This window comes from Andrographis paniculata, unplaced genomic scaffold, assembly GCF_009805555.1.
Source record: "Andrographis paniculata isolate CXL003 unplaced genomic scaffold, ASM980555v1 Contig59END, whole genome shotgun sequence".
Classification (NCBI taxonomy): Eukaryota; Viridiplantae; Streptophyta; class Magnoliopsida; order Lamiales; family Acanthaceae; genus Andrographis; species Andrographis paniculata.
This window is the reverse complement of record NW_026137594.1, coordinates 1847178-1873846: the sequence shown is the minus strand read 5'-3', so window position 1 is coordinate 1873846 and position 26669 is coordinate 1847178. Positions and strand designations below refer to the sequence as shown.

Genomic DNA, 26669 nt, shown 5'->3' with positions numbered 1-26669 from the left:
CTTACATTATTAACCCATAACTTGAGTGTATTTGCCTTTTGTTTGTATTTACATAGCAGTTTGATCATAAGGTTTTGTAAGAGATAATTAAACTCAATCAATCCAAATTAATTTGTTTGCTATTATTTTTATTTCAAAATATCCAAAAATATTTGTAATTTTCTTTACTTTATACTCTTCATACACAGAAAAAAGAGCAAATGAAATATACATAAAACTATTAAAATTATAACACAAAAAGTCCTGTTAAATAAAAACTAACAAATAATTATAATGGAAGTAATATAATTTTATAAAAAAAAAATTACATAAATTGTATACTAAAGAAACTGAAAAAAAAAAAAAAAAAAAATATTATATGAAATGTATAGTAAAGCCTCAATTCATTGATATCTATGAGTGTGTGTGCATATTACCGTGTTTTAGATGTAAAATTTCCCTCAATCAACAATAAAGTTTGAACGTATAATTTTGTATTTTTAATTTGACATATATATAAGTTAGATATATATTATATTTTTCAACAATATTAATCGAAAAAAATGTCGACTATTCTTTATGTTTCGATTGCAAAATCTCCATTTCAAATTTGATCGACTATCCATATGTATAAACAAACGACTCCATAAATAACACTCTTGTCTATGTCCGGTGCCTTATCTCGGGTTATAATATCCATTCAGGGAGATCAGAATACATCGCAGACGACAATTTATGGGTGTTGAGGGAGAGAATAAAAGAAGCCAAGAACAAAGCACAGCTCGAAAGATGTTACCTAGTCGAACAGGGCTGGAACTATCAGAATGTCATCGAGGATCAAGAACCAGAACAACAACCATTGATTCAGTTCATAGTTACTCTTGCTGTCACTTTCAGCCTCCCGGTTTTCGCGTGCACATCTTGCCTCTATCTAGTTTCGATCTGGGCTCATTTAAATCAGTGATTTCCGGCCCTTCTTCACCTGTACAAGTGCTACAATGCGGTATTTCGCATGTATTTTATGCAACATATTCGAAGAAATAGTTGCAGCAATAGTTAAAACCAACGCCTGTGTTTAGTGCAAACAATTTTTTCTACAACAGTAATTTTGAATACACACCAAATGATGATGAAAAACTTCCTGCTTGTTTGCTAATCCAGAGACCAAATTCACCAACAAAATGCCATATATATATATATATATATCCTCGGGAAAGGGATAGGGATCGGGAATCATTGTACCGTCGTGGGGAAATCACTTTCTGAGAAATGCCACAGTTGCTACACGGGATCCGACCGAGCCACCAAACATGAATGTTGGATATGTGCGAATGTGATCCACATATTGGAATATGGTCTCACTGGTAGACTCGGGGTTCGCATTAATGTTTGGTTCTTGAGGCGCGCTGTTCCTTCTTTGATTGAAGTTCTCCACCTCTTGTATGAGCTCATCTTTAGTGCTGTTGCATGATGTAATAACCTAACCAATCGTGCGGATATAAGAAGCATTGACAAACAATAGAGTTACGTATAGGAAGCTGTGACAAACAAAAAACAGTATGTAGGAGCCAATATTTCAGAAAAATGGAAATTGAAAGAAACTGCGACTGTTGTGGGGTCAAGAGTATAATATGCAAGAAAGATGCTCACCAATAACCCACCAGACGCCACAAGCCCAGATATGGAGTCCCAATACATAATCCTGTAAAGAGAATAGGCATTGTCAGAAGTTTCACAGTCGTAACCAGCTAGGCAAACGTGATATTACTATAGGTTCGCATCAACTGTAGTCTTCTATTGTACATATAACACAAAGAATAATAATTTGTTTATCAGTTTCAGACACAAACGATACTTTATGTTGCAGGGAAAAGAGGAAGAAAGTGATGCAAATTATAACACAAAGAATAATTTTTTAAGATAAAAATTGCTTGCATATGATAAAAAAAGCCCAAGATCATATTTGCTACCGTTTGATAGGACCATCGGGGTGCAATCCAATAGCATCCAGTGTTCCTTTATCGGTAACAAGCTGAAACTTCCGGTCTATTTTTGTGTCAAGGACATCATCAACCTGGATATCAAATCAGCATACAAGAAGCACATTGATAAATTAGAGCTGCAGTATGACAAGAATGAAGTAAATCCACTGGTCAAGGAATTCATTGCGGTGCCTTATAAGTAAAGAAAAAGGCTTTATGTGAAAGCATTTGATCTCTGAATTGGTCTATCCATACACCAATATCTACATTTAAGTTTTGTTTATTTTAGTTTATGTTACAATGTCAAATGAGAGGACTTCAAATAAAGAGATTTATATCCTTTTTATCTTATTTACATATCACATTAATTCTAACACGCAGAAATGGTCTTATCAAAATATGGCAATTTTTTACATTGGAAACATAAAGTTAAAAGTCATGAGCAGTAAATCTCATTCTCACACGCAGAAATGGTCTTCTCAAGTTAAAAAGTGCAACATTGATCATTTGACAACAAAAGTAGGATCATAGGAATAAGACATGAAACATACCAAGAATTTAATATTGGAGAAACCGTCACGATCAGCAAGGCTTCGAGCTAAATCAATTGCTCCTTCACTGTAATCAGTTCCGGTGAGATCTGAGAACCTAAGTTCATGATACCATATTCAGAAGCATGTTCGAAACAACAGTCAAATCAACCAAAGAAAAATCAATAAATTTTCAGCTCATGTAAATCAGAAAACAAGTAATACACATTTATAAATATAATGAATTCTAATTTAGCTTCAGTAGGCGCATCACTACAACCAGACACTAGAGTGAACAGTGAACTAAAGTATAGGTAGAAAATAAGATACACAGTGGTTATTCATAGTCCCCAAACCACCATGTAACAGAAACGAACTTGAAACAATGACCATGTCACATGGATCATAAAGCTCCAGCCATCATTAGCTGGGGACCTTGGATGGAAGCAATTATGATGTTAAAAATTTATGCAACAGCTTGTTTAGTTTATATCATAGAATATAAAGTTGTCCCAATAACACCTATGAAAAGCAATCTGATAGACCTTATTCTGAATCAAGTGAGTGTCAAATGCAATAATTCCTTGAGTGAACACTTTTTCACTGAAGAAAATCCAAGTTTGTGGAATGACAAGCTATGTACTGTATTATTTCTCATCTGCCTTGCATAAAATAAATAAATCAAAAGTACTAATGCATACATATTGATAGGATAGATATTGATTAATATGCCTTCTCAACAGATTGGGGGTGACCTACTGTAAGAATATTAATAAGAAATTGCATGTGCAATCGTTAGGATGATGGCAAAAGCACAATAATCTAATAACAAGAAAAAAATTCAAAACAGCACCAATCTCACAGTAGACATTGACAGACTCTCCTGTAATTGACAGAGACTTCACAACAAGTAGAATATAATGTAAAACTCACCATTAAGCCTTTGAAAGTGAAGTACATCATATATATATATATATATAATATTGGCATCGAAAATTTTAGACAAACTTTTAACAAGAAGATCCTGATATCTGAAGCTATCCATACCCCTGCTTAGCAAGCTCCTGCAGAAGCAAGCCGTTACCAGTTCCAACATCCAAAACACTCCAGCCAGATAGGTCTTTATCAGGTTGTACACCAGTAGAACAGTTTGTGTTAGCCACATCGTTTGGCAAGGGATTCTGAGAAAGTTCAAGGCATAAATTTTTTGTCCAGGAGGCAACATTTTCCATTACATCAGCACCAAACCTAAAAATAGAAGGCAATAACCTTAGCATCGGATAAAAGTTATGTGCAAATAACCTCAACAGAAAGGCACCAACAGCAGCTAAAGAGAGTAGTAAATGCAATACCTTTTCATTCTGTTTATTATCTATTTAAGCTGTTCTTTTGTGGGCAAAACACTGAACATCTGAAATTCCTTTCTCAACTGCTTAAGTTTGAACCATAATAAACAGAGTAATAGCGCAGAAACATATACGCATAATCTCATGATAGCCTAGATACAGTGGAACTACAGAGGACTTAAGGCTGAAAGTCTGTAGACTAAATCCACTGCAGTCACATATGCTGAAAGCCCAAAAATACAGATAAAAGTAGCATGGCCAATAAAATTCTTCAACCCTCTAAAAAAACTATGTAGGTCAGCATAGAGAAATGTTTTCTAGAGAAGGGAAACAAATACAGTATATAATAACCCATTCAGATTTTGCTCTTGATGTGTCGATTGTTTCCATCTGTATGGTACTTTACCAATTTGATGATTATACATGAGCTAGGATTTCCTGATGGTTTTGAGATCTGGAATCCTATTGAAATTATATACAGATTTATTCGTACAGCTATTCTAAAATTCAGCCTATTTATGAGAATAAAGTAATGAATGTATATCATATTATAATATATACTTACAAAAACTCCACAAGCACCAAAAGAAATCAATTCATCCATGTAAAACACAAAAGTCGAGACATACCACACTTCACCAGAATGGCCATGTTCCCGGAAAGTTGCCAGTTCATCTGCATAGGCAGCATCCCAGTAACTCTGGAGACCAAGCATTGATGAGAGCTCGGCATCTGGCTCTTCTTTATCAGAACTGCTCGACACAGAGACATTTAAATTACCTCAAGGAATCATCCAAACCAAACATCAGAGGGTTTGTTTACTTAAATTTCAAACTATTTTTGTGCTATCTATTTACTATTTTTCCTCGAAAAAAGATCTATATCCATCACCCATAATCCAATCAAGATATAACATACATTAATTAGTTTAACCTAAAACTATCAAAATCCGCAAAACACAAGAAACCACAGATTCGAAACATACATTAATTATTTTAACCTAAAACTATCAAAATCCACAAAACACAAGTAACCACAGATTCGAAACAACACATCCCAATAGGTAGCCTTTACAACAAACGCAATGCCTTATATCCAAATTAGCACTCCGCAGTATCAGCTCAAAGAATGAAAACCTAAAACAACAAAGTTACCGAAATTCGTTGAAATCCGCTAAATTTTGCATAATTTGAAAATCAGAGTAACATTAGTATACATAAAAACTACTAATCCTCTCAATCTACGGCTACATAGATGGGCATACATTCCCGATCAAACAAAACTACGAAATCAGTCTAATGAAAGAGAGATGACCTGTAGTCGGAGGGGGCGCGACAAGCAGCGGCTAAGAGAGCTTCCGCAGCGTCGGCGTGACGCTGCTCGTCGTCCAGAGTACTGCCGTAGTCGCTCTTGATGGACCACGAGTCCGCGGCGACGGAGCGGTCATCATCTGAGATGAGATCGACGGCTGCAACCTGACGCGCAGCCTGAGAGACGTCGGATTCCTCCGGTGGCAACCTGATTCCGGCCATGTAGACAGCAACAAAGGGAGCAACTCAAGATCGAAACCCTAATTAAGGCTATGGAAATGACAGTAATTTATTTGATGAAGAAGAAGCTGATGAAGATCGGCGGATATACTTCCACACTGTTCCTGTCGCCACGTCAGATCGTATAAGGGTAAACTTGTAAATGCAGTGTGTTTGTTTGGGGCGTGTACTATTCCGTCTGTATGATGTAAAAAATAATAAAATAAAATAAAATAAAAACACTCTTCATTATTCATTTTGTATTTTCAACAACCAAGTAAATTGTGCAATTGGTAGCATATGTGAAAATTGATAGTAAAGTAGTATTTTTTATTTAACATATAGAATTAAGAAATTATATGAATTTAGTTATATATATATATATGATGATTAATTATCATTCCTTTTTTTATAAGTTTTTTTTTTATATAGCATATAAATAATATTTTGTAGTGTAGAATGCAAATAAGTTTTCGAACAAAAATGATAAATAACTATAAATCCATTTTGGTAACTTTCCTAAACAGAAGTCAATCAAATTTTAGCTAAAAAAAATATTTAGACAAAAATTATAAAATGGAAATAATTTTAAACAAACCATTTTCTTTTTTATCGTATAAACAAACTATTTTTGGAAACCGTCTCTCGTACCTCTATGCCAAAGCTCAAACCTTGGCCTAGTCCAATTATTAGCCAAATTAATTTTATTTACAATTATCCGGTCTAAAACTTTTTATAGTGAATTTATAGTATTTTCAGTTCATTTTTTTTTTTCTCCACTCGATACTCTCAATAAAATTGTTAGTAGTTTGTCCCTAAGAGATGATATGATAATGTAGAGAGGATTCATAATCGTGAAATTATAAGTTCAAATTTATGATATTTTCAAATCTTATCTATCACACACATTTCTCAAATTTTTCCCAAAAAATCAACTTCTATTTCAAATTAAAAAATACGCTACAAAAATGCAATTGCCCTAATATATATGTATGAACTAGTTAAAGGGCTGATTGTGGTTTGTAGGCATTCATATAAATATATATATATATATGTGAGAGGAGATTGTAGAGTAATAATCCTTTTTTTACAATATCGAAACTCCAAAATTTTCTATATAAAGAAAGCATGTGTTCGGGTCCTTTTTACCATTTCTACATTACGGACTTATTAAAAATTTACCTATTAACAAGACCGTTTCATTACACTTAGCTTTGCGGAACCATAAACAAAGCTACTTTAAAATCTCAAAATTAACTTGTATTGCAAAATTCTTTCTTATTTCAATTGTAGAGTATCATGTTCATTGAATATCAACTCATCGGTAGTCTCACTCGTGCCTTGAGATATTCTTTCTCTTGCTTCAATTGCCTGCAATGTTTATCAAATTATTTTGAATTCGATTGCTTGAAAGTATATGGCAAAGACAAAGAAGTAGAGATGTTGCGAAAAACCTGTATTTCCCAATCCGTGCGACTTGTTATTATCAACAACGAGAGGGATTTCAATGTCGATCCCACCACGAGACCACACCAAAGGCCTTCGCCCCTTAAATGCAGCACAAATCCGGCTACTAAAGCTACTGGAATTCCGATTAGATAGTAGGATCCGATGTTGACGTAGACGGCTATGTGTTGCCAACCGCTACCTCTAACGATCCCTGAGTATGAAGAGTGATGTAAAACTTTAGAATAAATTGTGTATTTTCTTTTTTCTTCTAATTCGATCTTCTAATTTTTCTTAAATATATATATATAATATATAATATTTATTGTTCATAATAGTGCAAGCATTCTACATGAAACATAACAACTAAAACACACACACAAAAATAAATTATTTCTACAAGTTTTTGTTTTTCTAGTTTTAGAATAAATTATTCATTTTTATTTTTTTTCAAAAACATCACACTGCACACCAATTTTAACTATTTCAACATAAAAATATGAAAACAAAAAAATACACACTAAAAATAAAAGGAACGCACATAAGATTTGTAATATTGTACTTTCCCTCTAATTATTATTTTCTTTTACTATTTAAAATCTTGAAATTTCTAAGACAAATTACTGCACGAAATATCAAATCATTTAAAACATTAAATCTAACGGTGATTTCAACTAAAAAATATCAAAACAAAAAATACGAAATAATATGCTCTCAGAAAACACAAGCATAAGTGAACGAACAACAACACATTTTATTCGATGGAAACAAAAAAGGCGTAGAGAGAGAGAGTACCGGAGAGAGCTGTTTCGAAGCCATCCATGATGATGCAAAGTGAGAGAAGTGGCGAAATTTGATTCACATAAGCAATGACTTCGTATTCGTTGCTGTATGCGTATCCCAACACATGTCGACAGCTTAATACAACCGCGCTTGCTGCTATGCACTCTGCAACTGAGACAACTAATACTGTGTAGAAGGCTGTCTGGGCAGCCTTTGGTCGCCTTGCTCCCAGTTCATTCGATATCCGAGTGCTATAAGTTCAATTTTCTTTATGTAGAGTTAGTGCAAAATACTATTTGCCGAGCACTGTTAAATTATGCGATAAAATTCAAAAGCAAACCTTGCAGCCGCTCCAAATGAATCGGGTATGTGATAATGCAGCGACATGGTCGTAAAACTACATTCACCATCGGCGCGTAAAATGATATAATTAATGTCAGCACAAGACAAAATCAACTAACAACATAATAGATGATACAAAATATGCTTGAAATATATCTACTATATAGGTTGTTATTACAGTCCTAACTATAGGTTGTTATTACAGTCCTAACTATAGTTAGTTAGCCCAGTGCTGCTGAACATAAAGACATATGCTAATATAATACAAATATAGAACATGAATACTATAATTGATCTCAGTATTAATAATACAACACATATATGAAATATAATAAACAATCTGCACCCTAATCATTTTTATATTGTACATCTCGTAAAATGGTACAACCATTATTTATAAGATGTAAATGATTCTTTTAATAAAAATAGAAAATATCAAATTCAAAATAAACATCGCATACCAAATAGACGATACAGATGTCTCGAGCTGTGGATTCGATAGCAGCCCAGAGAGTAAAACGATAATTTCATAGGACCACCACGCCAAACTACATCAACATACAAAATCCTCATTAGCAAGCCGAGCATCATAACTTATAAAATGCGCATATTTAAATCCAGATTACCAAATCATCAAGGCAGCCGGAATGGCCAAAGATAGAAATTGCCTTATAGTTAGAAAAACTTCCCGCGAGAAAGAAGTCGGATGTGTTTTCTTACATGATGGAGAATACACCACATAAAGCCCAAGAATGATTGCATTGAACCAATACGATATACCAATCGAAAGGGCTGCGCCTGCACTCCCTAGTTCAAGCCGAAAAATAAATGCCCAACAGAGAGGCAGATGGAAACACAGAGTGACTACCGTGCTTAGAAGCATAGGAAAGATCATACTCTGAATCTGCAAATATCGAACCAATGCTTGATATATTGCATATGGAAATAGTGAAGGGATCAACCACATCGCATATTTTCCTGCCTCGATTGAAATAAGAGGGTCTTGACCCACGAATATAAGCAGTTTGTCAATATAAATCCACATAATAGAGATGGGTAAAGCCACCAATAACAGACATATAATGCCGGTTAATGTGTATGTCCCAACTCGTTGGTGTTGTTGTGCTCCATATGCCTGTCCACATAGAGTTTCCAAAGCACTGGCCATACCAAACTACGGAAATTCGAAAAAAAAAAAAAAAGAATTTGTTAGAAAAAGTTCCATGAATGGAATAAATGACATAATGCAAAATCATGCAGTAATTTAGAGATGATTAAATTGCAGCCAATCGAATTAAATCAAATCTGAATTAATTCTAAAGAAATTATACAAAATATCATATCAAACATTAAAAATATAACAGAAATACAGAGTTCCATTGGACATATAATTATGGCAAATCAAATAATCTGTTATTTTGATGTTTGGTTTAAACATTTTTTTTTTCTTTTTTGTTTTATTATGAGCTATTGCAATTCCTCTAAAAAATGCATTATTTTATCGATAAAACATTACCTTTCAAACCAAAGCACAACCAAACCCTAAGTAAGCAATACCTTTTTAAAAATCAATTCGAAGTTAGGATCCATACTTAAAATTTTAGTTGGATATGATTTCACCACAGCGCGAAGTATTAAATATTAATAGCCACAATAATAATAATAATAATAATAATAATAATATTACTGCAACAAAAAAATATTTTTTTGTAATAAAATTTTTTGTCTCTAAATTTAATTTTTCCTAGAGATGAAATTACGGAATTACGTTAGCTACGTGAACTTTAGGGACGAAATTCCGTTACAAATATATTTTTTTTTTTTAGTAATAATAATAATAATAATAATAAATTCACAAAAAATGTTTTGTCTTCGACGTCATTATGTTTTTAAAAACATAGATCCGGACACAGCCGGCTAAAACCGTGCCTGGTCAGACCAATTTGATTTTTTAATTTTTTTTGTTTTTGAATTAATTATGGATAATTTTTTTATTATAAATAAATTATATTAATATATATATAAATATAAGTATGATAAAAATAATATATTTATTGATAATTAAAAAATTTAACATTAAATATATAATTATTTTATATTTTATGATATATGTATAATATATTTTAAAAATATTAAACTAAAATTTTATTCCATAAATCATGTTAGACCAGATACCTCTGTTCTCGCACAAGTCTAAAAATTCTTTTTCCAGCTATATTATCAATCATTCATCAATAATTGTATCAATAGCACTCTAAAGGTTTCTCTACACAAAGTTTATACTAATACTAGAAAATACTATATAAAAAAATAAAATCTCCATTTTTATGCATAAATAATTAACATTTTATTAAATATACTTTATTATATATATATAATTTTTACAATTTTAAACAATATATATATACTAGACGAAAAGATTACTCACGATGATGCTGTAGCCGGTGACATTAGCGATGGAAGTGGTGACGGAAGCACCGGAAAGAGACAGCTCGCCGAGATGTCCGAGCATAAAAAGCGGCGAAATGCGCAAAAGGTACTGCGAAACCGTAACCACCACCATTGGAAACGCTATGCTACTCACCCTATTCATCTCCGCCCAAATCGGAACCGAACAGAGGCGCCTCGTTCCTTTCTCCTCCGCCAGCAGCAACGGCGCTTCACAATCCTCCATTGCCTATTCAATCAGATTTCAAAAATTAAATTAGAACTCGAAATTAGGACGATTGTAATCCTCTTTGAAAAAAAAAATAGAGCATTGATACCATTGATGCGAGACTAAGTAGAAAGGAGGAAGCAGAGTTGCAGAGAAAAAAAATGCAGAATTGCAGGCGCCACTTCACTTTCCTATTAGAATGGTGGCTGCAGTTAGGGTTAGTATTTATTTAATATTATTATTTCTATATTTAGAAGCAGTTTTTAAGTTTTTAAGCTTGACTGGTCAAATAGTTGGATTAGGATATTTAAGTTTTTTATTGGGCTTTAACCCAATTGTTTTAATACCAGCAGATGGACTGCGTTGATGTTTTAATTCAACCATTAATTATGTTAATATATAATTAATTTATTTATCATCACAAATGATGAACTAAATAATACTTTTTCGTTTAAATACAGGACAATATTTGTTTTCGATGTGAAAATTTAAATGAGTAATTTTGAATGATAGAATAAAGTGTGAAGTGAATTTAAATATATTTAATTATTTATCATTTTAAAAATATTACATAATGTTTAAAAAATACTAAAAAGAAATATGACAGGATATTTAGAATAAATAAAATAATAATTATATCTGATTTTTTGTTAGAGTTGGTTGAGCAACAACTCATTGAATTTTTATTATCTTTTTGCAAATTTTAATCGGACTATTTAATCTTTATTTTGATGAAAATGTCAAATATATTATATAGTTTTTGGGAAGTTTGTTTAAAATTGGTGTGCTTTTGCTTCTTTTTAACTTAGTTATATTTTATTGTATAAATTTATAATTTGATTATATCATTAGAATTTATTTTTAATTTATTTTTGTTTGAGTTTATTTGACAGAGATTTTTTTAGAGAAATGATGTATTTAGAGTTTGCAGTTATTATTATTATTATTGAAAATATTACTTTTATAATAGCGAACAATATACTTTGTACGTATGGTCGTTCATATAATATATAATTAAAATAATTTTATTTTTGTAGAATTAATTATTATATTTATAGGTGATATTATTGTAAAAATATATTTATTATATATTTATAGAGCTTATAATTTAATTTTTGTTTAGGGCCTAAAAAAATTCGAGATGACATAATAATAACTACATGCTTACATTACTTTTGTAATGTTTATATAAACATAATATAATTGTAATTTTGTCTTCTAAGTGATGTTTCGTGTTTATATAAATATATGTATATACGGTAGATCTATACAGATTTTTGTCTTCTTTTTTTCATTTTAAAATTATTAGAATTTGTTAGTTTTATGTTTTTAGATAGATGTGTTTTTATGTAGAATTATTTTGATAATATAGAAAATGATATTTTATATTAAATTATTTTTTTATAAATTAGTATTCATTTGATTTTTTGTTTCAATGGGTATATATATTATTCTATTTGATTTTTTATACGTTCTATATTTTATATTATTTTCTTAAAAAAGAATTTCACATTTTAATAACATTTTAAAGGTTTGAATTGATAATATTTTTATATTAATTAGAATAATTAATTATTTTGATTTTAAATTATAATTATTTTAATTTATAATTACTTGTACCTATATTGTATTAGTACATGACTATTGAATGCGAGAGAAAGTATATATATATATATATATATAAAATTTTGGGATCATGAAAGATTGTATAATCAACAAAAAAAAAAAAAATACTGTACAATATATGTTATATTTTGTATAAAAAATAAATATATTTTATCAAAAATACTGAAATTGTATAGTAAAAAAATAAATTAGAACATAACATATTTCCAACTAATTAAATATATTTTATTTTTATTCTTTTTCATAAAAATGGATAAGTAACTTTATGTAAGTCATGAAATCTATGTGATATATATATATTACATATTACATAGAATAAGTTGCATACTAATTTCTAATTATACCTGTTTGAATATTGTCCCACATTGGATATGATGTGAGAACTTCATTGGCTTATAAAGGTCAAGGGTCACTTTACCTATCATGGTTTAGGTTGGAAATCTGAATCATTTCTTAACAATATAAAATATATATTTTGAAAGTGTTTTCTTTTATGAAATTTTTTTAACACATTTCTCCAAAAAAAATATTATATTAAATACACTCTTTATTTTTATATTATTTAACACAATTTCTACATCTCACATAAAAAAAAAAAAAAAATTCCTTCAAAACAAAAGCACCATTACGTGTTTTTGGTGAATATATATATAAATTATACTCCCTCCGTCCCACATATCGTGTCTGCTACACTGTAGACACAGTATTTTAGGAGGGGTGCAATTAGTAAATAATTAAGAATGTATTAGTGAAAATAATTATCCGATAATATAAATAATTATGAATTAAGATTAAGATAACTAATTAGTTTAATTAAAATTTAAAAAAAATAAAAAGTTTAAAATGAGATTAAAGTGTGTAGTGACATCATATGTGGGACGGACAGAAACGGTAACGTGGACATGGCACGTGGGACGGACAAAAACGGTAATGTGGACATGGTACGTGGGACGGGGGGAGTATAATATTTTCAATGAAGAATTAAGTGATAAATATGATTTTTAGACGGCAAAAAATATTAAAGAATAGACTGATAATAAATTTAAAAATATAAGTAAACAATGCTTAAGTCTCCTGAGTATGTCCATGAACAAGAAATTAAGAAAAAAGAAGATTACAAAACACACATATCTCATTAATTTCCATGCAATATATATATATATATGTAAGATATATTTTAGCGAGCAACATGAAATGACAATAAAAAATGATAAATAAAACAATAATATACTACCTCCGTCCAAGAAAATATGGGACTATTACTATAGATACGGTAATTTAGGTAAAATATAATTAGTAAATAATTAAGAAGAGTATTAGTAAAAATAGTTATTATTTAGTAAAAATAATTATAGATTAAGACTAAGATAAGTAAATAGTTTAATTAAAATTAAGAAAATTATAAAATTAAAAATTTAAAATGCGATTAAAGTGCATAATTATATTTCCAAAAATAAAAAAGACAAGTTATGTGGGACGAACGAAAATAGAAAATAGAGATAAATTATATGGGACGGAAGAAGTATAAAACAAGGCGGGGCGAGGTAGGTTCCGGCGTGATGACAGAAGACTAGAGAGCACAAAGGAGTGAGATGCGAATTCGACGCATTTCATCTTCGTCTCTGTGCTCTCTATCTTCTGTCAACAACAACCCTCCCGACTTCGATCAAACACAAACATCACAAAACCCTAAATACCACTTACGTCCGCATTCGAATTTTATTATCTATGCTCGATCAATCTCCATCTTCACGGCGTCGTCGCCCTAAACAAGAACTCAACATCCACAAGGGCTCATTTTGCAGAAAAAATAAACACAAAGACAAGAAATTTAAACACATTTTATTCAAGAATATGTATATATATGTATATAGTTTAATAGTTGTGTATATATTATCTATTTGTATATGAAATTTCGAGGGTTTTCCAACACTCTATTTATAGATGAAACTTGTGGTGTAATAATAAAATTGGATTCTATAAAATTTTGACACGAAACGGGTATATGTATGGAGGGGGAAAAAGGTTGAAATTCCCAGCAGTAAGAATACGAACCTTGCAAGAATGCTTTATTTATTATTTTATTATTGTTATTATTTATTTTTATTTTTTTTTAATTTTTATTTTTCGTCTTTATATCGTGCACCACACTTGACTTATGGGAAGACACTGCAGATTCCACAATCCTCACAATTAGTTTAATATTTTTTTCCAATTTGGTGTGTCGATTGTCGATTTGCTCTCGATTAAATTTCCTAATGTTTATTGGGAGGATATGCATGTAATAAAAAAACGAATAAACCTTTATTTATTGCGTATTAATCGATGAGAATATAATCTACCGAAATAAAAAAGTTGTGTACATATATATAAATAGATATTTATATAATCCAATCATTGTCTTGTTTAATTATACAATATTTATACACTTTGAAATTCAATTATCGGAGAAATTAGGGTTTTTTTTATTTCATTTTTTTTTTCTCAAAATATCATATCCAACATTCATTTTTCATATAAAATATTACTATTTTGCCTTAAAAATATCAAATTAATGAAAAAAAAAATTCACAAAAAGATGCCAAAATAACAACCTGTCACTAGTTCATTTCATGTGACACTTCTTGGATGTGTAATATGTTGAAGATATATAAGAATCATTGGTCATGATATGTTAGAGTAACAGTTTACTATTGATTAAGAAAGTTTTATCTTATTATTTATATATATATATATATATATATTACATCTATTACATTATCATAATATTGTAGGAGATTATTATACTTTAAAGTAGGAGTTTAATTTATAATGTTATGTGATACATTCATCAATCGTGCCTAATAAACAAGTCAATATATTTTTGTTCTAAAATTGATTCAATAAAAAATATGAATTAAATTTAACTCATGAATGAAGTTAGGGGAAAAAAAGGTCTCTTAGAATATCATTATGCTTACTACAAATGATAGGGTTATAATTTTGAGTACTATACTACAATCAATCAATCAATTACTAAGTCAATTTTTCAAATAAAAAAATTATTTGATAAAATTAATATCAATACTTTTGTATCTTAAAATAAAGACTCAAGGTTGGGAATAATTTCCAAAACTTCTCAACCTTGCATTAACAAGAAGCCAAACTAATATGTCCATAAATACTCAACAAATTTTAATGTCACAATTATAGTATAGAACCTAAATTAAAACCTAATATTACATCAAGGATGTTCGATATTTCAAGGCCTATATCGCATGTAAATGTCTTATAATATTACCAAAAAAGAAAAATGAAAATGGAATAAAATTAAAATGCAAGTGGGGTGTGGAAGCATGAAGAAGAATCGAAGAATCACAAATTCCAATCACACAAATGCCTTATCTGGTCTTGTTAATTCTTCGATTCAAAAAAATAAAAATAAAAATAAAAATACAAAACGGGTGTCACACCTATTGAGTTCCTTCTCCCTTGATGTGCCTTATCCGCGAAGCACATTGATCGATCATGGCAACTATTGATCCAATCCTCCACTTGTCTTCTCCCCACGAATCCCTTTTATACGTTTCTCCGATCATCTTTGATGCCGGAATCTCCATAATTGAACGCACAATTATGTACATGCACATACGCTCGATTAGTTCAAGATTGTGTCTGAATATGTAGTCTTATCACAAAATAATCAACAAGATAGTGTTTTAGTCAATATTCTTATTTTGAATTCGGAGTTGAAGAATAGAGATAAATCCTAATTGCTATTCATACTAATGGAGTTGCATGGAATAATACCATGCATATAAATTAAACAAGTGAAATGATCGATATGTGTGTTAAAGTATATTTAGAAGCAATATATTATATTTATGATAGTTATCTTATTTAAGAGATTTATAGGATTCTTGCATTATTTAGATGATTTGTATATCATTATAAATATATACGTATTCTTATCATTGAAATAGAGAATTTCAATTTCATATTCTAAATAGTAGAGGGTTTGTTTTTAAAGGTAAGAATTAGTTTACATTATTCATCATATTTATTTCTACAAAATTGTAAAATTGAATACATACTTTTAATTTAATATATTATACAAAAAATTATATTTTTATTTAAATATTTATTCCTATTATATAAAATACTATTTAAATTCAATTTTTAAAGTTTTCTCAAACTCCAAATTCATTCAAACTTTATAGAAATGCACTTTAAGCTTTCTACTAAAATAAAATTACAATCATTGTCATCTAAGCTTAGGGCTGTTTGGTTCAAATATTTGATGGAATTTCATGGAATTTGGATTTTAAAATCCTATGAAATTCATGTTTTGTTAAAAAGAAAGAAGGTGGAATTTAAAATGATGGAATTTGAAAAAATGATCTAAAATCCTACAAATAAATAATTTTTTTGTAATGGAGATACCCTGTTACTTTTAAATCTCATTCTTTGAAATTTTAATTTTTACATTTATATCCTCTTATAAAAAAAAATAATAGTATATATTTATATAAAAAATTAAATAATTTTAACATTAATTATTATTTGAATTATATACTTAATTAAATTCATATTATTTTTTATTGTACAATATTTTTCAAATAAATTAATAAATTCATTGTTTAAATTATTATTTATTATAAATTTTATTTGAATTATAAAATTATAGGGACGATCATAAGTAGGGTTCAGTCGGAACTGTTATTCATCCCAAATATATATTGTTAAATTTGAGATTCAAATTGAATCCGATTATACTAGATCCGACCGAGACTATACTCGGTAAAACTTGATGGATCCGAAAAATTCATTTTTTTTACGATTCTTAAATTTTAATTTAAAATTACACATTTACCAGATCCAATGTATATTAAAATTTATGTATTTTATTAGAAAAATATTATAATAAAATAATAAATGCGTTAAACTAAAAAACATATTTTTAATATAATTATATTATTCGAAATTATTTTTTTATATGTATGATTGACATATTATTATTATATTACCCTGATCATGATCCGGATCCAGGCCTAATACTCAAATAATTGGACTCAACTTCAAATAAATAGATCGGGCTCGGTCGGGTCTCGAGTTTACGCGAATCTATTGTCATCCTATAAAATTATTGATATCTTTTCAATTTATATTAATAATAAATTAGAGGTTTAATTTGTCAAAATAAATAAAATTCATAAGATGAGAATTATGTCATTTAAAATATAAAATATTCAAATCTACGAAATATAAATCCCACCACATTTTACCAACCAAACATAATATGATATTCAAAATTCTAAACATAATAAATCTCATCACATATAAATTATAATGTGAAATCACAATCCCACAAAAAAAGTCCATGAACCAAACAGCTCCTTAGTGTTTTAACCTCCGACCGTACTCAAAAGTGCACACTAGGTAAACCTCCGGCCGAACTTAATACCTTACAAATTAAATCCGACAAGACAAGTCACACTATTAAGAAAGATATGATATATTAGCATGAAAAGGGATGTATACATTTTAATTTATTTATATATTATTGTATATATATACATATATATATATATTTGTATCCCAGAGATTTGGGACAAATTTGGGGACAAGAGATGCTCCATTTGATGCCTGTCCCTGTTATTCTCTTAAAGATTTCAATTCTTTTCTACTTCATATTAATAATCCTCTTAAAATATACGGGTTGTGTTTGAGTTTCTACTTCATCCATCCCGCCTATCATGTCTACATTGTTGTTCGTCTCACTTTATGTTACTTTTATTTTTTGGAAAAAGATTACACATTTTAATCTCATTTTAAATTTTATAATTTATAATTTTTTAAAAAATTGTAATTAACTAATTAAGTTTTTTTTATCATAATTTATAATAATTTATACTATAAAATAATTGTTTTCGCTAGTAGATTTTTAATTATTTACTAACTACATTTTTTTAAATTTTTAAGTCCAACCCGAATACGGTAACTGGAACAAAGAAAAAGGAATATATTACTACATCAAATAAATATTTTAATTCAAATTTTTACTATTCAAAATTCAAACTAAAAATCCAAAACCTAACTACAACCAAACGCATGAAAATTTGAGTTTTTGTTTGCAGTAACTTCTTAAAAATCCCATTTAAGAAGGAAATACGGTCAAATGAGGATGAGATGGGATGTCACTAGACATTTTTGGAGTTTGGTTTTTTATTTTATTTTATTTTATTTGAATTTAATATCTAGCAAAAAATACTCCTTGTCACTAGAAAAAATGTGATCAGTTTACATTTTGAAGTGTTATAAAAATATTCTTAATGATTTTTTAGTAAAATAATTTCTCAATTGTCTCAGAGTTACCGTGGACACGACAATTTTAAAGAAATATAATTAGTAAATAATTAAAATTATATTAGTATAATTAATTGAAATATAATACCAAAATTATAAATCAAAATTAAAATAATTAGTCTAATAAAAATTAAAAATATTAAAATTATAAAATTTAAAATGCGATTAAAATGTAAATTTTTTTTCCAAAACAAAAAGTGACATATTATATGGAATAGACATAAAAATAAATAAATAAATAAATAATGTGACGTGATATAGGAGTATTACTCTTTAAGAGGGAGTATTACTCTTTAAGTAATAAACTAAAAGTATAAAATTACTATAAATTTGTTTTTAGAAAAAAAAAAAAAAAAAAAAAAAAAAAAAAAAAAAAAAAAAAAAACTTTAAAATAAGATTAAACTTGAAGCAAGTTGCCAAAAAAGGAATAAAGTACGTGAGGACATGACAAGACTCTGCAGATTGAACGGCACCGAAATAAATGGAAGAATGACTGATGTGATGATTGTCGATGACGATGTTGACCAAAATCACCCTACTTTGACTTTCTTTAAAAAGACATTTTTATTTCCTTATTACTATTAAATACTCCCTCGATTTCATATTCATTTGTTTTTTTGAACGAATTTTTATAAATATTAGTATTATATTATAATAAAATAAATAATGATATTTGTGTAATATATTATAAATTAGAAGGATATTTCTAATGTTAATATTAGATAGATAAAATGAAAAAATAAATAAATTGTTAAAGAATGGATGAAATATTTTAAAAATACCATGCATAACTTTTTTTTTTTTATCTTTCTAATCTTCGGACATAAATTTTTTGTAAATTTAATAATCTTAAATATATTTAATAAATATAAATTAATTAAATTAAATTTTAATTTTTTCTAAATAAGACTAATTCAAAATTCTTTTATTTTTATCTTTATTCTCAATAAATTGATATTTGTATCTATAGTTAAAATTTTTTATTTTTTATAAAACTAATTTATATAATTATACATAAATAAATATATTTTTATTTATTTTTATTATATAAAATTTTATTTTTTATAAAATTATATTCATATTATATATAATTTATTGAGATATTATCTTTAAAATATTTAAACACATATTTTAAATGTTTTTTACATATATTAATTTTTTTAAAAAAATAATAACAATATTTATATAAAAAATAATAAAATAATATTATAATTATTATAATTAACTTATTAAATTACTATCTAAAATATTGTATTTCTAACCAGATCATCTTAAGAGAAATAGAGAAAGTATGAAGATATCAAATTAATTTTTTTTATTAATTCTAATTTTTTTTCAAAAAAAAAAATTAAAATAGTTTCTAGCCTTTCCAAATCCACATTTCATTAATAAATAAGTAAATTCTTAATTTATTCATGTTATTTTCTGAAAAATTATTGAATCATATTTTGAATTTTTTAATTTATAATTATTTGTATGATATAATAACTATTTTTACTATTATTTTTTTTAATTATCTATCAAATTATATCTCTTTTGAATTTGTGTATTTACACTAAAATTAATATTTTATGTGAAACATTTAGAATATTCTCTTCATTATCTTTCAAACACTCAACGGTACGCAGAACCACTGAGTGTGTCTAATTGAACACATCACACGGTGTATCTGTTCTACAAAAAAAGTAATATATATGTATATATATATATACTTATATATAATCATATTACTATCATTATCAGTATCAGGTAAGATACATATACTTTTCGACATATTTATTCAGCACTGGCCACCCCTAATTAAATTCTATGGCTTTTCAATTCTCAAAATATCCACCATGGATCATATTCTTCAAAGCAACATGCTAATTCAAGTCCCCAATGATTCCATCATCAACTTGCATTCAAATATCATACTATCGATTTTTATAGCTACAAACCACAACAAACATGACCTTTTTTTTTTTTTTTCCTCATTATATATTTTGAAATTATTGAAGTATTTAAGCAACTCGCACGCAAGAGAATGGTCGAATAGATCGTCAAGATATGCGAGCATAGATTTGATCTATGAAGTTTTGCAAAATGAATATATTGCTGATGGATCAAAGGCAATTGGGATATAATCATAGAGATGAGAAGTTTGTTGTTTTGGGCTCATTTTGCAACTTTGGTTTTTCACAATTCAATATATATATATATATATATAATATTAAAAATACACAAACATCAACTAATTTATATATATAATTCATGTGTAGGATGAGAAAGAGAACTACACAAAATCAAATTGGCATATACTCTTTCTTAAGACAAATGATAATTAAGCTCATTTAGAAAATATATTTACATTTTGTTTCATTATTATATAGAAAATTTTATCAGGATAGATTGAAAATTAACGTTGCCCTGATGGCTGGACCTACTTGCTTGGCCTTAGATTATTTCAACCCAAGTCTGTATAAAATAGAAGTATCCCAGATTAAACTAAAAATTTATACATTATTCTGATCGATCCATGAACTGAATTATACTAGGTTGATTTCATCCATATAATTTTCTTTGAAAAAAAATTAAATAAAATAACTTATAAATAGGTTATATTCCGGACTAAAACAGTTTTTGGACCGATGTTACGCTAATTTTTAATAAATTAGTCCTTATGAGGGCTATATATAAGACTCAAGACCAAACTCAAACCAGAATTTATTATATTAGGCCCAATCATAGAGCAAATTAACCAAAAATATATTTTTGAAGTACATGAAGTGCAATGATCAAGTGGTAGACATATTCACCCTAGTATTAAGAATAAAGATTTTGCCAATTGAGAAGCTATCTTATCTGGAAATTGTGAAAAGATGAAGATTACAAATTTAAGAGGGGTATTAGGAAATAAATTGTTTTTGGGTAATTTTATTTACTGCAACTATTCTTGAAAAGAAGATATTTTTATATTAATAATGACTTCTTTTATATTTAACATAAAATATATATATATACATTAAAAAAGAAAAACACAAACTGAACATGTCATAACTTTTTTTTTTGTTACAAAATTATCTGAGCCCTGTTTTTTTCAGAAACTCTTTTTCGATCACATGCTCAAAATTTTATTTCCAACCACAATAAAAGATGCATCCTCTACTAAAATTATAATTTTCAACGAAACAATTAGTTAATATACTACAAAAAAAAATTGTAGTTTTCTCTAAAATATGAAAGGAGAAAACCATTACCTTCTAATGTTGACAAAACTTGTCCAAAGAAGTTCATTCCCAAACAACTTTTAACTTATGCATCGATTGTTTCAATAGATTGTATGATGAACGATAAAGCAAATCACAAAGAAAATGAAAAATCACAAAGAAGGTTGTATAAAAACAATCCTGGCCAAAAAGCCATGTCCAGAAAGATAGAATTGAGTAATATTACACTCTTCTTCATGTCGAGCCATCGGTACATCTTCTCTGTTAAAAAAAAAAAAAAAAAAAAAAAAGAAGTAGCTTAAGTCATTTGATCACACCAAGTAAAAATGTTGATCAATGCACTCAGATAATGTTTGTTTTTGTCTAACCTTGGGGCGACGGTAAAGACTGGATTCAATTGGATGTTTTGGAGGTAGATGCTGTGGTTGTGGGCGAATTATGGAACCACCGGGCTGTGGCCAGGTTTGGTTTTCTGAATAAAAGGCCTGCCGAAGAAAAATGAATACCATAAATAATTAATTCAATCGAAAGGAAAGTCGTTGCTGTGCAACTACAAGACAAAAGATTATAGAACAATAATGTTTTGAATTTAGAATCTTTGTTGGACTATGGCAATATTCAAGTTTTGCCTTGTATTTTCCCAATTAATTCATAGGCTTTTGTCCTCCAACTTTTGAATTTACACTTACACACACAAACATATACATTGCCTTCATAAGGACAAAAGTATGGGGCGAGAATAAATCCCGAGTAAACTATTTTTTAATCCCGTATATGACCTTCTTTATCATTTTACGACACCGTTGCTGTAAAGTTCTAAAATAATAAAGGAGGTCAAATATATGAGGCTTAAAAAGCAGCTTACCAAAACATTTTATAAAAAAAAAAAAATTATTAAAAAATTTTCATGTGTCGCTGTTGTGATGTCAGCACCACGTCAATAATAGCGAGCCAGCGTAATAAGTTTGACACGGAGGACCATTTTAGTAAAAAAAATTTATTTTCTGGCCTATTTTCAGACGAGTCCAAATTCTAAAATGGTAGAGAGATTAGATACGGACCTAAAAAAATAATTTAGCCTATATCCTGATAAACATATAGGACAAGAATAATACTGATCACATGTACATAATTAAATTTGTAATTCTTCTGTATAAATATGAAATCTCTATGGGCATCATCATCCTTCCTTAATAAAACTGTAAATATTGTGATGCACTCATAATACTCACACGCACGACCCACACAAATAACACAATAGAAAGTGAGAATATGTGTATATTTATAGTTGTTAAGAGCCGTGCGTGTGAGTGTACATACAATTCTCACACCAAAATTTCAAGCTTGGCAGCATCCTGGACGTAAATCAGTATAATCAAATTGAGTAACTAAATTTTTTGTTCCTTATTGGTTTTTTTTTTTTTTTTTTTTGTATTCCTATACATTTTTATCATAACATATACAAATAAATAAACAATGAAACATCCGGGATAAAGATCTTAAAAAACATACCTGAAAAACTTGATTTATGGCTTGAGCATTCATCGAATAGGCCTCAGGTTGAAATCCAGGATGCCCAAAAGGGACAGACATTAGAGATGGAGGATTGCTTATTGGTGCATACGCGGGCTCCTAAATAATAGCAACAAACAAAAAAGACGAAGAAGAAGAAGATACACATACTCTTCGAAAAAAAGATAAAGAAGCCATCAAATACAAGAAAAATAAAAGATTTAACCTCGCGATTTGGAGCTAGGGGAACGATGTCCTTGAGGAAGAGTAAGAGTTCTTCATCTCGAACTGCATTGGCCACATGATTCCGATGAATAGTTTCACTGTTACTTTCTTGGGCGCGCATCCATGCTCGTAGAGTTAACTCCATGATGAACAGCTCGCAAGCTTTCGCAAATATCACAGGTGTATCAGCAGTAACCATCTGTCGGCATTAGCGCAATAATGTTAAAAACACATTTACAAATAAAATGGAATTGTTAACTTGTAAATTAAGAAAATGTGATGTTCATTTGAGATATAGCCTATACATTATTGTTAATTGTAATTGATACTTCAGTGAATTTAAATTGAAAAACTTATGGCAAATTTCAATTGAATTATGGGAAATTTTCGAATTTGATCTTGTAGTTATGATTAATTATCATTTTATCTTGTATATTAGTTTGATTGTGTTCTGGTCCTAATCGTCATAAGAAATCATTGTCTTTGTTTTAGAAATGACAAAAAGATAACGTGATAACGGTAGATTTATATGTATATGAAATGCATAATATAAGAATGATGATTAGTCATACATATAAAATTAATTTGCAAATTTCTGGTAAAATTAGAGTTGGATGTTCTCAATTTTCGAATTTTAAAATTTCAAGTTCTATATGTATTTTTTTTTTTAATAATTAAGTAATTTTACCATATCTAATTCGCCTAATATAACTTGTCTTGTCGAGCCTAGTACAAATTTTCTAATGAAACTTCTACAATCTCATGTGTTATTTTTCAGTCATTCTTTTGTGATATTATCGTAGCAAAATAATTTAAAGAGATATATACATCTACAATTATATATTCACTTAAGCAAACAATTACATGGAGAGAAACAAAAAAAATGCAATAAATACTTACCTTAACTTCTTTGTCAAATTTTATTATTTTCTTCATACGCGCTAACGAGACTGAGTGAGTATGCATATCTGCAGAATCATGAGAATATTTTCGAAGTTGTTAATCATTCCCCTAACAATTGCTTTGCATATATATATTAATAGCCACCTCATGACCTTGCAGTGAAGGTTCACTCCACCATCCTTTTCGATTTACTATAAAATAATTATTTATTCTCACAAAATATTAAACGATTTATTTATTTAATATTTTTGTTTGAGATATTTTTTATGTGAAGAGAATGTGTCGGATTTTTTTATATTGACTCTTTATAAATAATAGAATATATATCGTATAGTTGGGCAAACAAACCCTATGTGTAATGTTGAATTAAATATCAAATACAAATATAAGCACAATCATAGCTAACGTAATAAAACTACACAATAATTATATTTTATTGAAAATAAAAATGGTTTTAAAAAATTACAATTTAATCATTATATAAAGGAAAAATTATTTTTTTAATTACGTAACTAATCTTTTATCATTTTAATCTGTAATTGGAGCTCGTATGGAGTTATCCTGCAACTGAAATTTTTTTAGTTATCACAATCATAGCTAACGAAATAAAACTACACAATAATCATATTTTATTGAAAATAAAAATGGTTTTAAAAAATTACAATTTAATCATTATATAAAGGAAAAATTATTTTTTTAACCTCATAACTAATCTTTTATCATTTTAGCCTGTAATTGGAGTTCGTATAAAGATTATCCTATAACTGAAATTTTTTTAGTATAACTAATTTTCCGACGCAAGAGATACCCTTAGAGCACATGTGTCCGCGGGATAAGCATCATCTAAAGGACATAAATTTCTTTTACATTCTGCTCAAAAAAAGAATAATAATAACTTTTTTAAAAAAAAATTCACATGTTTATCTGGTGACACCTATGTGGCAGACATGCATGTTCCGATTGCGGACTAAAAACAGTTTTCAAGAAAATTGTGCATTCCGGCTTAAAGAATTTGAACCAGCGAATTAGTAAAAAAAATTCAAGAACTGCATCATCACGTTTATTCATTCTTAAATTAATTCGGCTGAAAATGTATACATATATATCAATTAAAAAATGAAAATATTTGAAGAAATAGACCACCTGAAGCCTCAGATATTTCTGTCGATTGATCTTTCCAGAAGGCTTCAATGTTTTCCTTCAGTTGATTCAAAAAGTTCTGCACAAAATCATAATTTGATGTAGTTAGATCAAATTATAATAGCAGTAATATAAAGTTTGTTTTTGCTTGCCAAAGATTATTATTTATAGATATGGAACTAGGGTTTACATCAACTAGGGTTAATTACTTTGTGTGTGTAATGTTTTGTACTAAAAATGAGTATTAGATATGATATGTTCAGAAGAAAATTCAGAGATTGTCTGGTTAAAAACTTGTGGAAAAACAGTAAACAAAAGATCCAAAATGTCTACAATTATCATTATCAAAAAAAAAAAAAAAATGAAAGAAAAAAAAGGGTTTGAAAGCCTTATAAGTTTCAGATCTAAATAAAAGGTTTCAGATACCTTTGGTGGATTGTTTTCATGTCCCCCTCCAAGAGTGTTCATCTGCATAAAACTAAGCATCTGCTGTGTAGTCGGCTGCCCATACGACGAGGTAGTAAAATGCTGCATCGACTGATTCAAATCCATGGAAGGTGATTGTTCTTCGAGAGGGAGAGGAAGAGGAAGATCGAGGAAGAAGAAAAGGGACGGAGCAGATTAAACGAAGGAAACTTGAGAAGGTCAACACGGCGTTTCGAAGTTTAGTATCAATATAATGAGCATTCTTATTATGATTATATGGATATCGATAATATATGTAAAATCTAAGCGTGATAAATACTTACGATGTATGAACATCAAATAAATAAAAATAACAATATTGTTATGTTTGGTAACAAAAAAAAGACTGAAGTCTTACTTGTTTCTCAAATTCAGAGAGCAAGTCGGTGTCAAAATAAGAGTGCTGGTTTGGTCAAATTTTTTCGCGAGTTCATTCGTGCAAAATTTTTAAGGGATAAGTGCAAACTCGGATTCACTTGGATTTTGACGAGGATTGCAATTGTGTCCTGATTCACTTGTCTCCACCATTGATTCCCGGATTATTGTTCTTCCTTCTATATCTTGCTACTATTGGAAATGTGGTAAAGACAATTAATTTCGTTTCCATAATTGTGAGATCGTGTGATTCGTATAAATATCAAGAAAGAAGA

The 26669-nt window shown here is 28.6% G+C and overlaps 3 protein-coding genes across 4 annotated transcripts; all 3 read right to left on the bottom strand.

Annotated features, from left to right (window-relative positions):
- Positions 1-1035: 1035 nt before the first annotated feature.
- LOC127258303 (uncharacterized) lies at positions 1036-5445 on the bottom strand. The gene is made up of 7 exons (XM_051285101.1): positions 5152-5445; positions 4467-4589; positions 3539-3739; positions 2513-2609; positions 1950-2053; positions 1630-1681; positions 1036-1459 (listed from the first exon to the last, which is right to left on the bottom strand). The coding sequence occupies exons 1-7, from the start codon at positions 5367-5369 to the stop codon at positions 1235-1237; spliced, it is 1020 nt and encodes a 339-aa protein (XP_051141058.1). The 5' UTR covers positions 5370-5445; the 3' UTR covers positions 1036-1234.
- Positions 5446-6467: 1022 nt separating this feature from the next.
- Positions 6468-14057, bottom strand: LOC127258286 (protein DETOXIFICATION 14-like). 2 transcript variants are annotated; one of them, XM_051285080.1, is made up of 8 exons: positions 13924-14057; positions 10366-10614; positions 8564-9111; positions 8399-8485; positions 7936-7992; positions 7608-7846; positions 6821-7026; positions 6468-6737 (listed from the first exon to the last, which is right to left on the bottom strand). In XM_051285080.1, the coding sequence occupies exons 2-8, from the start codon at positions 10609-10611 to the stop codon at positions 6645-6647; spliced, it is 1476 nt and encodes a 491-aa protein (XP_051141037.1). In that variant the 5' UTR covers positions 10612-10614; positions 13924-14057; the 3' UTR covers positions 6468-6644. The 2 variants fall into 2 exon arrangements, with proteins under 2 accessions (XP_051141037.1, XP_051141038.1); XM_051285081.1 differs by lacking the exon at positions 13924-14057 and adding an exon at positions 10703-10822.
- Positions 14058-23099: 9042 nt separating this feature from the next.
- LOC127258057 (nuclear transcription factor Y subunit C-2-like) lies at positions 23100-26106 on the bottom strand. Its single transcript, XM_051284697.1, has 6 exons — positions 25981-26106; positions 25558-25633; positions 24412-24479; positions 23513-23710; positions 23287-23406; positions 23100-23129 (listed from the first exon to the last, which is right to left on the bottom strand). Exons 1-6 carry the CDS (start codon positions 26104-26106, stop codon positions 23100-23102), a joined length of 618 nt encoding a protein of 205 aa, XP_051140654.1.
- Positions 26107-26669: the final 563 nt, after the last annotated feature.